This window comes from Haliaeetus albicilla, chromosome 14, assembly GCF_947461875.1.
Source record: "Haliaeetus albicilla chromosome 14, bHalAlb1.1, whole genome shotgun sequence".
Lineage (NCBI taxonomy): Eukaryota > Metazoa > Chordata > Aves > Accipitriformes > Accipitridae > Haliaeetus > Haliaeetus albicilla.
Genome location: NC_091496.1, coordinates 10,991,680 through 11,005,529, shown reverse-complemented (window position 1 = coordinate 11,005,529; position 13,850 = coordinate 10,991,680). Strand labels below are relative to the sequence as shown.

The following is a 13,850-nucleotide window of genomic DNA, read 5'->3' as shown; positions in this document are numbered from 1 at the left end:
GGAGGACTGAGGAGAGAATAAACTTCTAATTATTAGATGCACAAGCATTTTTAAACAATCAGTTCTGCCTTCCAACCTGGTGGCTCATACCTCAGCCAAGGTAAGTTTGCCTACCATAGTAGCCACTGGTTGCAGCTAAAGCTGTGCTCAGGTAGCTGCATTATCAGCTCATGGCAGTTCTGGTTTGCTCCTTTGGTAAGTTGCAGTCAGATCACATGAATTCACACTGAAGAATATTCAGTTTCCCTTGAACCCAAAAACTCATGCTCATAACCAAAACTACTAGGCTTCAGCAGGTTCATGTTCTGATCAGTGAAATGTAACAGAGCTTCCACCCAGAAGGTACATTAGATGCAGTTTGGATTTTCAGGTATAAAGCTTGAGACTATCTGTATTGAGAAAGTTAGACCTATCCCAGTACCTCTTGTCCCAAACCTGAGAAAGCATCCTTTTCTTGGAAACATCTTCCACCGTAAACTGTTTTTCCTTTTCTCGGGGCCAGTCCTGCTATTTTCCCTAGCAGCCCTCTTACTTCTTTCTGGGGCTTTGAATCACTCTCCATCAACCACTGAAACAGATGTCCCAGACCTGGCAGAAGCTTGCAATAAACTATACCAATTTATAAAACAGTAAAAAAAAAAAAAATAGAGGAACAGGTTGTTTCTCATGGCTGGGTATAGGGAGAACAGGTTACCAAAAATAAAACCTTACATAAGCATAACAAATCCATGCTATATTTTGCTACAGAGTTTTTCACAACCAGACCGACCACATGTAACCACTACAACTATCATGAAAAAAGTACTACTGCCTTTCTGAGCCACATAAAGGCACTGACTTCACTTGTGTTCCTCTGTTTAACACAACGTTTAATATCCTAGAAGTGTATTACAATCATAAAACATAAAAATCAAAGCAAATCAGTATCAAAAAGGCTCTTCACCACATGCAACTCACTTGTCACAATTAAATACCAAATTTTAGGATCTCCTCTGTAGACTGTGAAAAATCTCTGTGAATATTAATGGAAACTGGTGGACAAGAAAGAGAAAGAAGTTGAGATGCCTGCCTACAGACTAACACAAAACGTGTAACTTGTCTTTAACGTAGTGATACAGCTTTTTTTTTTTTTCAAATATCCTAATTAGAACTGTTTGCAATGGTAATATATTAAATTTGGCCAATTAATTTTTAAGAATCAGTATTGTGCTGACCTCAACAGAGCATAAATAGATGTACACCATGAAAAATACTACTGTGTGATAAAAATACTTTTATTAAGCACTATAAACAGTCAGTAACAGGACAACTGCATTTCTCACCACATGCCTAATTTCCATGTATAGCAAAGTAAGCCCCAGCTAATCAGTACACTTGCAGTTAAGTCTCTTTTCCTGAGGAAAAATTCATAGGCAAGTGTACAGTTATCTATGTCTGAAAGTATGTTCCTTCATCTAAGAACTGGAAACTGTACCTATACCTAATGTCAGTGTTTTCCCCAATGAGATATGGCACCATTAACTAAACTGCTAAAATATGGGAGATCTCTAAAAAGCATTTTTCTCTCCTTTCCATCACAAAAGCCATTCCTGACAACTATCATTTCTGAGACATGCTTGCTTATGGCATTCTTCACACTATAGGATAACCTGGTTTGCTAATAATTTTAAAGAAAGCTTGTAATTGAATAAATTTATAAACATTTAAAAGAAACACCCTTCTGGAGCTTAGCTGGTTAAGAGAAATGCTAAATCAGTGCTTGCTGATCGCTGAAGCCAACTGATGGGTGGCTTCTATATTTAGGATCCTCCTTACACCTGTCAAGAGACAGAGACAGACAGGCAGTGAAAAAGAAAGTGTGTGCACCAGAGCAAGCAATCCAGAGACCCATCTCTCGTAGGGAGCTAGAAATAAAAGCAACAAAGAGCAATAAAGAAAACAGAGGAAAATCTTATTATTTATATTACCTCGCTGCCCTGTGACATGCTGTCAGCGAGCGCTCCGAACAGGGTATGGACCTCATTAGTTACCAGCGACTCCGGCTTCCCGCGGGAAGCCACGGCGATGCTCAAAGCTGGATGCAGTCCAACTGTGTCAAACCTGTGCTCCTCAGGTGGATCCCTCTCCCTGCCACTCCTTAGCTGAAAGCGCCAGGCCTTCACAGCAACATTTTCATTCCAAAGCGAACTCCAGCAAATATTCATCCCCGTGCTCAGCTCTGTCACTGGAAAGGGGCTTTCTGGCTTTGATTGGCATCTGTCTGAATCCAGGCTGCTTCCCGCTTGCTAATCTGACAGCACTTCTTTCTATACTGGTGATTTGTAGATACGTATGCGAACGTAACCACAGGAAAATCACACAGGTTTCTTTAAATAACACTATGCAACCGATTAATAAAACAATCCTATTGTAAAGGCTTCAGATCCCTTCCTTTGTTTTAAACAGAATCATTTCAAACGCAAGGGCATCCAGCCGTAACAGGAGCTTACTTCCAACACGTGGATGCTGCCTTCCTCCCACCTGAGGTGCACCATTCCTTTCAAATTTTTGATCTGCCAGTAAGCAGAAATATTTGGGTTTATACAGATTAGGGACAAAGAAATAGCACTGCTGGGGAAGTAGGGAAAATCATGCTATTTAAATTTACACACATACCCCTTTCTGAATGCTACATGGCATTTCCTAAACAAAGAAACCAAATTTCACTCCACTTTCCCTGACCCATATCATGACAATCCAAGCAACCTTTTAGACAATATCTGATTCACCAGATTCCCCACATCAGTTTTTGGAAAGGGAAACCAAATGGCCTTTAAGTATTCCCCAGTGTCCAACAAACTGTATCTATTACCGGCCAAGCTTCATTTAAGTTTCAGTAACTATTACTTTCTCAGAAAGCAGACAAAAAAGTGCCTTTTTTCCCATCAATAGCAGATGAAATGCATATTTATTTGTTAAAAATTAATGATGTGCATGTTTGGGTGAGAGAAAACGTTCAGTCCTCATGAAAGATATTAAATACTCATAAATGTGGATGTTTCAGTTTGGAGACACAGCACAGACAGCAACTGCACAAATACCTCTGAATCTTCCCAAAAGTAACCCTAATTATTTGCCTACCAGCTAGTTTTTACCACTAGTCAGTAGTTACACTTAGCTCATCTGTTGAGTGTACATAACTAATGTTTATGTAGATATTAACTTTAATTATACAGAGGCAAGAGGCAAATGAATATCAAAAGACGTGGAAGATAATGAACTTACATTCAGCTCAATAAAGATCTAAAGGCACGCGGAGGAAATCTGCATATGATCAATACATGTATGCAGTAGTTCCATGTACCTTACTGTCACAGAAATAACTTCAAACTGTATAGGGCAAAATTACGGCTTTACTGACATCAACATGAATTTTGCAATCTACATCCATCCATCTCCCCCATAGTTTAAAAGACAGAGGATTAAATGATTCAATACTTGCTGGAAATCAGATCCAGAGCAAGTCATTGTGCCTGGCTTGGCACAGAGCGGTAATGATGTGCACAGTGCAGACCGATTAGCTAAGGCAAAGACAACCATGTGATATGCCTAAGGTCACACAGTTACTAGCAGTTTATAAAAGGACTTTATAAATTTAGAAGTATAGTTTATATTTTTGAAAAGCTCAGTGCTTTTTTCTTTGGACATCATGTAGATTAATATTCAATCATTTGTAATTCTGCAGTTACAGAATATCCTTCTAGTTATTACCATACATCATAATGGGAAAGTATAATACTGTATCAATAATAATGCTAGCACATAGAAATAAGGCAAAGCAGGTATCAACAGTTAAAACATTCTGCACACTACTCCCATCAAAACCAATGCAACCCCAGTGTACTCATACAAAGGATGTCACCTGAACAGCTGTCAAGAATTCATTGAAGCTGAGATACAGAAATTTAAGCGTCTTCAACTGATCATAGTCCAAAGACAGAACAGGACCATACTATACGTACTGTAATAAATTAATGCATCTAACTCCTATAATAAACTAGCTGTGCCCAGTCCTACAAATATTTTTTTTACTATTTGTAGCACAACTGGACTGTCCAGAAATATTCACATGCAAAAACATCTGCAGGATAAGAATGATAAGAGAGATGTATGAAGTTTTATGAAGTCCTAAAGGGTGACAACACACATTTACAAAAGACTTAAGAGCCTTGTACTAAGTATTGGGCAAACTACTGTTCTGTCCTATCTGTCACTAATGGTGTCAACTATGGCAGAGGTTATACCATTCTCTTGGGTACTAAACTGTATAACCTTTTAACGTCTGCCTGCATTACAAGTATGTCTGTTCTACATTGATAACAGTAATGAACACATAAAAGAAAAAAATATAAAGAGTGATTTGGCTGTCTTGCATTATGTTAGAGGTGCACACACATTAGTATACATAATATTACCCCTGCCATTATTTGTTCCCCTACAGGTATGATCAGAGAAAACCCTCGGGAGACATAAACTGTATTGCTTTATCATTACTAGGGATGCTGTTTCCATGCCAAACTTTCTGTCTAAAGACCTGTGTCTCATAAGCTTCTGCCATACAGAATCCATAATAATATGGGGTTTGTTTCTTGGATGGAGCTTCCCAGTACTATGCTAATAAGAACAGACACACGTATATGATGCATGCACTGCTGCTGTTTGAGGTCTGTATAGAGGAACAGTCACCTGGTCTGAGATACTGCATCACTCACATATATTAAATTGAATGGTATACAATAAATTCAGCCATATCAGAAATCATATTCAGGAATGCATCAGAGAGATAATAAATGATTCAATAGATTCCTTTCTGTACATAATTTCTATGACTTTTTGAAATTCTTTTACCACCACACAAAAATCAGGGATAACAGGCGGTTTCCATGCAGCTTTAGCATTATTTTGTCCCATAGCATAACAGAAAAGCCAAGCTTAATTTTGTTAAAAGATGTGACCTAAGACAGAAGTGGACGTAAGTCATCATCACAGTGATGATCACATACTTCTTTGGATTTTGTTGGCAATAAAGATGTCATATGTAGAAGCCTTTAAAACTATCCACAAATCTTCTACTGAAAGAAGTCTTTGAAAATCAAGTAAGAAAATATAGAATCATAGAATAGTTTGGGTTGGAAGGGACCTTTAAAGGTCATCTAGTCCAACCCCCCTGCAGTGAGCAGGGACATCTTCGACTAGATCAGGTTGCTCAGAGCCCCGTCCAACCTGACCTTGAATGCTTCCACGGAATATGTTGTACCAGAATCATTTAGTGATAATTCCTTCAGATGAACTAGCAATGCAGTACTTGATCCAAAAATCTGAAAGTCAAAGTCTACAGTAGAAATGTTTTATTGAGAGTCATATTATGACACCATTCCATACTTCTGCCTTCTAAGTGAACTTAAAAATTAAAAGGTTTTTGTTTTGATTTGGGGTTTTTTTTTAATTTTTTTGGTAATAAAACAGTTGGAAAGAAAACAGTTAAGGAATGGAAAAGGTACTATCCAGCTCCAAAGTAATACAGGAGAGAGCTTTTGCTTTTCAGATTTCTCTTCAGTACAAATTCAGAAGCTTCAGAAGCACCAAGAAAACTTTTAGAGAATGAATCCACAAGCTACCTATTTGTATTATCAAGCCATTGTGTATATTTAATCTGAATTTTCCTTACCTTAATTTGTAGGTTTAAGTCTGTGAAGCAGCTGATAGCCTGAGTAGGCATTCACCTTTACCATAATTCTAATAGCAATTTGTATTCAGACTTTTATTCTGCTCTGATATGTAATAGCAAAAATCAGCACTTACACAGCATATTACATTTTGAAAGCACTGTCCAAACAATTCTCTATGCCCTTTTGAAGAATTTACAGAGGAAAGAGAAAACTGGATAAGAATAGAAAAAACAGACCCTGAAACTCCTGTTTTATTTTTGTAAATAAACAGCTTGGAAACTTTAATCCAGCCCTAACTTACAACTTTGAAACCATGTGAATTCAAACCATGTCTAGTTTTGAGATGCATAGAGTGATCTTTTCTTCTAAAAAAAGTAACCGTAGCAATGATAAGGCATTACATTTGTATGGAGGCAGACAAATAGTGGTGAATTACTTCAGTTGAGAGAAAAATCAGGGGGCCATTAAACTGCTGGTTTTAAAGCTCCTGAGAATTTTTTTACTGTATTATTTCAGCATCATTTCAGACTCTCAGAGAACTACACAAACAATGTAAAATAACAATACTCCACTGTAAATAGCCCTTATTTTTGCATTGATTTTGTTTAGATAGACATTGAGTGCTAAAAAGATTGTGTAATTGCTCCATTCTGAAAATAGACAGCATTATCAGCCAAGAAAACCTTCATTAGTTCATTATCCAATTTTCCCAGGTGAAAGAAAAGTCGCATGGAGGGTGTGTGTCTGTGTCAAATCACATAGTAACAAACCACAAACTGGAATCTATCTAAATTACTGTTGAATTAGAAGCTCCCCTCCACAACAACAAACAAAACTTTGTACCTCATACAGTCTGTATTTGCCTATCATATATTTGTTTAACAACTTTGGACTAAAATACACTTAAAATACTGCAGGTTTTAAAAAACAAACAGGTTCATGTTACTGCTCTGCAGATATTGTAGGAATGTTCCATTGTAGTTAATGAAGAACTACTTTATTTTAAGCAGTCTTTGAATGAGTCATTTTGCAGTTGATCTCTGGTTTGCAGGTAATCTATTTGGCCATTAAGAAAGCCTTGAATAAGTTCTATCCAAATACACGCCATTAAGTTTCAGTACATGAAATCTGGATCTGGTACACCAGAACTCTAAAATTTCAGGTATTGGTGAAATCTCTTAAATTTGGATATGGCTGATCCCAAATCACTACAAGATTAAATATAGAGCTAGACACACAAGAAGCATGAGTTTCTTACCCACATAGGTAACTAGAATGGTCAGTATCTCTGAGTTATACTGCTGACATTTCCCGTTTGTTAATTTTCAGGAAAAATCCCAGCTAGGAAATAATTCCTGCCCAGTGAAAGGCTGCACCAGTTATTGAAGTTGCACAGCATAAGAAGCCCAGGATCAGCCAGCGATTTGTCCTTTTGCAATGAAACAATGTCCTAGCAATAGAAAACATCCATCTCTCATATCTCAGAAACATCTCTTTGCATAGGGTATCTTTACCATAGCTTTTGGGTTCAAAGAATAACTTTTAGCTAATACCTCACTTTCAATTCTCAGTGGCAGATGCTTCAGCAATCTCTCCAGGTAGTGAAAGTTATTACTAGGTTTTCACTGCCAGAGACAAAGTATGCCCTTTGCAGCTTTACCAAAGTTATCTACAAAATCCACCTGTCATGTTAGTCTTACACTGGAGTTGCAGTTTGAATAATTGGCTATAGAAAAAAACTCTTATTAAGTCAAAATCACAAAAGCTGTTAAGTCAAATAACCAAAATAAGAATTCATCTGCATTTTAGCACATGTAAGCATAATTCTGCCCTTGTATATCTATTTCATATCCTCAGTGAAACATTTTTCCAGCAGAAAAAATAATGGTTGATTTTGTAACTGAAGACAGGATCACAATGAAGATGTATAAGGAAAACAATTTAAGGCCATAAGGCAATTTCAATATCTTGCATTTCCTAGTTTTCAAGTGTTTAGCTTTACAATCAGATAACTTACTTTTAACTTAGAATTTTTAAAGAGTGATCAGCGCTTTATTCTACAAACAGATTATTTCCACGAAGAGTAATGGGACAATTCTAGAGTAGAATACTATTCACTAAATAGAAATAGAGCCCCAGGTAATTAGATATGTGGAACAAAATACTTAATCACCGATGTTTAATCTGTGCTTGCAAAGCTGAAAGCATTACTACTGAATACATAAAGTGTTTGCAGAAGCATGGATATCTACAAGAATTACTGAGCATTTTTGTGCAAAACTACCTTGCAGGCCATAAAAGTATTTTAGTCTAGAAATAAATGGAGTTATGAAAGGAAAAATCACTATCAGCAAAATATCTGCAAGCAAAGTATTGTTCAATACATCCACTACAGTATTCTTTACGGCCATTTGTTAATTGTATCTCTCGCCATCCATGCAAGGAAGTGATGGATGCTTTAAATCCTAATTTTGCAGACAGGGAGAGTGTATCTATACGCGGAACATGTACATAGCAGTTGAGCAATGATACTGGCTGAGTGCTTCTAATAGCAAAACAGCTATCACTTCAGAATTTCATCTCATATCCCCATAAAGTACCAATATCATCTTTCAGTGTAAACCCAGCTTCACTGGAAAAAAAATACAAAGTTTGTCTGTAAATTTCTTGCTGATTTTAAACCTAATTACCTGAAAAATAAAGATTTCATACCAGAAGATGAACAAATTAGTCGGTTGTGCATAATGAGGGGTTAAAATAAATTACTTCTATCATTCCTACCATTCCAAATTGCAATGCTGATCTCTAGAATTAATTGCTCAAGAAAAAAACAAAAACCACAAAAAAGAAAATTTGTGAAAGCCACTTACAATTATCCTGCACATTACTAGACATTGCAGTATTTTGAAAAGTAAAGTATTTCTTCCTTACAATTCCATACTTATACAAAATTGTGTTTGTTCCTAATCCGGGGGAACATTTTTCGATGCCTTCCGGCACAGTAAGAAGTTCTTTTTTACACGGACACTTGCTCAGTGGGGCACGGACAATGAAGTGGTGTCAGAGCTTATCATTTAAAAGGAAGACAAATGACCACATCTGATATCACGCATGGTTTCTTTCTGATATCTTGCTATTTCTCTCTGTATAGCCTAATACGATCATGTATTACATTTTAATTTATATAATTTTTACAATCAGGCCTTGACAGTGATGACTCATTCTGTTGCAATGAAACCTGTATGTGTTTAATCAGAAATTATTTTATGTGGATTCATCCTTGCACTCGGGATTTAAAAGATACAGGACTCATACTCATTTTGCTGAAATTACACTGGTGCAAAGAAGGATGAAATTGGGTACCTAATCATTTCCAAAGACATTTAGAGTATATCCTTAGCCATACTCTTAGTCATGCAATAAATCAATTAATTCTTTATGTATTTCTAATCAGTTAAAATTGACTATAAGGACCAGATTCTGCTTTCAGTTACCGCAAAGCTTTTCCCCATGTGCATAGTATAGTGAAATCTCCTTAAGAGATGTTCCTGCACGTATTAGTGATCCTCTCCCAGCTTATATATCTACCCACATAATCTAAAATACATTCACAAGAGATAAAAGTCTAATCCAAGAAGATGCTAAGGCAATAGAAGTGGCTTGGTAAATAACAAAAAAATTAGTAAAGACTACACTTCTGTTGTTACTGTTTGTGGCAAGCCAAAATATTTGCAATGAAAACTATGTTACTCCTGCTTGAAATCTTAACAGCCCTGGTGATTATCAGGTAATTAGTGATTCCTAATGATCATCTTAGGCATGCTACTAGTCCATAAACAGAAACAAGTTGATGCTGGACCACCTAAACAGTACTAATTATGTACTTTTATGACCATCTTTCTTACAGAAGCAGGACATCTTGCAATATGCAATACATTTATTCAAGCAGGATGACAATTGGGGTGTCATTGCCATTTTAGAAATGGGAACAGAAGGAATAAAACCAGCAGTAGCCAGTGCTGCAAAAGAAGCGGGTAGCAGATCAGGTAATGAACTCAAGTGTCATGAGCCCTTGGCTAGTATTGTACCCACCTATTGCCTCTGTTTTAATTAGAAAGCACAAAATATTCACAGTACAAATTTCAGACAAACTGGGCATCTACAGCTCCAAGTGATTTTTCGACAGTGAGAACAACGATTTGCAATGTGGCAAAGGAGTGCAACTAGCATGCAGCATTGGCATGAGTCAGATATGCTGGCTTCTTTTCACGATACTGTCTGCAGATTTTTGCTGACTCCTGTTAGTTTCTAAAAATGCTGTTAAGCTTATGTTTTACAATCTGTGTACATCCAAGAAGTACAGATCGTGGGGATTAACTTCTTCTAACTCCCCAGATCTCAAGTTACCAAAAGAAGCAGATATGTTGGTACCTTTTCTGCAAAGATTCTATTGAAAAAAAGCTTTGAGAACCAGGTAAACCAGAGGTATTTTCCATCCAGGAAAGGTCTGGTCATGCAAGTTTCTGAGGTAAGGTGGGAATATAGCAAACACACATCTTAATAAACAAGGCTTAACAGCTTAACAACACTTTTCAACTACAGAGGGCTTTAGAGGCATTAGCTAACAAATTAAGCTTGACAATAAACCCTTGCTTGACTAAATGGTAAGATACTGCAGTTTCCTACTTTACTGAGAGAAATTAGTGTGGAAAACTAAGGTACAAAACTTAAGAAATAATGCAAGGCAGATAAAGGGAGGCAAATAATAATAAAGAGAGACGTATAATGATAAAGAGCTCAGCCAAGATACACATAATTCAGGATGTACAACATAGAAAATAAAATCAGAATATTTCTGATTAAATAAAAGTAAATTAAAAAGCTTGTTACCTCTTCTATTTCTATTCTTTTTTTTTCTTTTTTTTTTTTTAAATCTGTGCCACTGAATTCATTTATGAGAAAAGTCTCAGGTCAAGAAATACTTGGTGCATTGGGAAATACACACACAACTAACCATCCTAATGAAGAATAACTTTCCACAGAAGATGATGGTGTAAGAAAGCTCATTGCTTACTTCACTCAATTTCCATCTTCTCTCACCACACATTCCTACATGTATGTCTCTTCACTTTAACTTGTCTTTCTTTGAAAAAAAAATCTAATGGACTTGGTACATCCATATATAAAAAGAATAAAATTACATATGAGGCTAACACAAAATATGGACATTCAATAATCTCTGCAGGAATTATTCTAAGTACCTACTTAAGAACAGTATACAATGTATTATATTTTATTCTAATTCAATCTACTAAAAGAAATCAGCCATATAATGCAAAAAAGCAACACCTGCATTAACATCTGCATAAGAAACCACCACTTTTCTGGATTAAACTCATAAAACAGAGTATCAACATATCTCATAGGGCAGAGCACCCCCCATGTAAAGAGTATTGCCTCCAAGTACAGGGCTGTATTTAGGATGCAGAAGACCTCTACCAAATAGACTATTCAAATCCACGTTGGGGGAAAATTATTACTGTGAGGGTTCATCCGGCCATTTACAAAATAAACCATTTTTCCCACTAGTCTATCTCAGAATATCATAAATCAAAACTTGCCTTTTAATAGACTGTTGAACTTGTCCCTCTAACGGGATATTGGATCTACATGTGCAGGAGTAAGTTATTCACCTGTAAGAGTCAGGGAAGGAATAGTAAAAACACTAACTTTGTAATTCATACTTCCAGTCATTTCTTTTTCACTACTTTCCTCCTTCCTGTGGTATCAATAAACACAACTTTTCCAGCACAGACTGCAAAATGTTTCACTTAATAATCTTCGACAGAACAGCCCCTGTGGCTCAGTTTCCTCCTGTGGAAAAGGTTTGAATTTCTAATCAAAAGTCAACACAAGCCTGGTGTGGCAAATTACTACTCGTTCCAAGAATGAAGAAAACTTCCCTTTTACTGGTTTGCTTAAGACTACCTTAGCACAGAAAGAAAAATGCAGCACGGTATTAAAAGTGACAATTGAGAAAAATGGCATACCTTGATTTAGGCCTTACTCCTGCCACCCTTACCCAGAGAACTTTCATAACTTTATTTTCATGCTTACTTGAAAGAAGATTTAGTCCATGGTTAGCAAAATATAATAAAAATCCCAGTAAAGATAAGGGAGGGAGAGACTGTATCGCTGGGGAAGGTTTTAAGCTTTCAGACCAGTCTAGTGGGGAGCTGTACACAGGAAATAGGAGCACTTGAGTTAGAAAATTATTTGGACGAACCGAGTCTAGCTTTTCTCCCTTAAATAAAAATTAACATAACTTATCATCTGATTGCTACAAAAACTAGACTGTGGACTCAGCAACTCCTTCCTGTTCTTATTTACTTCACAAATCAGGTCAAAAGTGAATCAGAATTTATTATAATGGATAAATGTGAGAGTCTCTGCTCGTAGACTTCGACTGAAGCTTTATATGCATGAGGGCTGAAAAAAGGACCACTGATCCAATATATACTTCCATGCTAAAGATAATGATTGCGGTGCAAAAAATTATTCTTAGCCCATATGATCCATAGGACACATTCTTTAAAAAAAATCCTCTTCTTTCTGCATTCCTGTCTCAACATTCCTGGCTCTAGAAAAACAGAGGAAATTTCAAAAATGAAAAATGCTTAAGTCACTATGTAGAAAATCTGTTACAAAGTCAGACCACCGTTCTTCTCCTAACCAAGTCGCAAATGAGAGGGAGTGAGAATGTAATTTTAAAAGAGGGTGAAAGATCCAAAAAAACATTTTTTATAATAGTCAGCAATATTATAACTTCACATTCATATTCTTGGGTACTTCAGGCCTGCCTCAGATTAAAAAAAAAAGTCTGATTTTGAATTACTGTAATTAACTGCAAAAGCTTGCTGATTTGTTGATGCAAAATAATGTCAATCTTTTTCATAAACTTGTTAGAATCTTTGTAAATAAATAGCAAAAATTATACAAGGAACAGAAATTCGGCTCCTTGTCATTGTTTTGCTGTTGGCACGCAGAGAAAGGTGTTGTAAGGAGGGACATAAGCAAAAAACCGCGGTCCTTCTAACATCACTAGTGTAACATTACCAAACAGCGAGCCATATTCTTGTCACAGTGTGCTTGTGAAAGAGGGAGTATATTTTACATTTTACCCTGAAAACTTATTAAGTCTGGGAGGAAGGAAGGTGTGAAACGTTGAATTTGCTTAAAAGCAGAGTAGGTCAAAAAATAGTTTGGAAAGCACTGAAGAAGGAAAAGACAAATCCCTCTTGAGCTGAACAGCTGCATGCATACACCATTAATCTTTAGCTATTAAAAAGTGCTGAGGCATATTTTGAAAATCTTCACTCTTACACTGAATTTTTTTTCTGAGAATATGAATGGAACTTTTTAGTTTCAGGGTACAAGCAGCACAGTCTGGCCCTAAACTGAGAATAAGAAACCCATGAACATCACTGAAGTATAAATGCAGTTGAGAGTGATTTCACTACCCGTGTTACGTATTTGCACCTTAAATGTGAGCCACTCCTGCATCACCACTGTGTGCATTACACAGTACTGCCTGGCAAAAATCATATTCAGCAAACACTATTGATTCCAGTTCTCTTTTACTATTGGAAATCAGGGGGGAAAGAAGAATCACAACACTCTGTAATAGCAATGAGCAATTTGCTGCAGTTAGCAATGGCACAACTGATGCAAAATCCAGCTCTTGGTCTGTTCCTACAGAACAGAGCATTGCCCAATATATATTTGAGAAAAGTTGAGTGCGATCAACCAGTTTAACAGATGCGACAAGAGAAATAAATCAGAGCTGTAATCTTAAATGCAAATCATTTAAATATTCATTGATACCTGTCTCGCAGCAGCTGTAGATGGAATGAAAAGAATGGGCTAAGAGTGACCTAAGACACAACGCACAGGTGCTGCCCAGGGGTGGGGGCAGAAATGCAATTATTATTTTGTACTTTTTAAGTTCTGTGTATTTTCAAGGTGCTAGATATGTTTTACTGGGACACCGAGGACACTGGGCTGTCATTTTTTCTATCCAGAAGTCCAATTCAGCATTTGTAAAAGACATAAATAAAGTATGGCATCTGGCTTCACCAAGTT

The 13,850-nt window shown here is 36.6% G+C and overlaps 1 protein-coding gene across 13 annotated transcripts in view; it reads right to left on the bottom strand.

The window, feature by feature from the left end:
• The window catches only part of CACNA2D1 (calcium voltage-gated channel auxiliary subunit alpha2delta 1), a 426,426-nt gene that overhangs the window by 406,235 nt on the left and 6,341 nt on the right, over positions 1–13,850 (bottom strand). Inside the window, exon 1 of one of the 13 annotated variants that reach the window (XM_069801702.1) lies at positions 1,968–2,253. The exons of the other annotated variants lie outside the window; for them this stretch is intronic. Within the exon in view, the coding sequence (XP_069657803.1) occupies positions 1,968–2,023 (56 nt within the window). The 5' untranslated portion in view covers positions 2,024–2,253. Of the gene's footprint in view, positions 1–1,967; positions 2,254–13,850 lie in introns of those variants that run through there. 13 annotated transcript variants of the gene reach the window in all.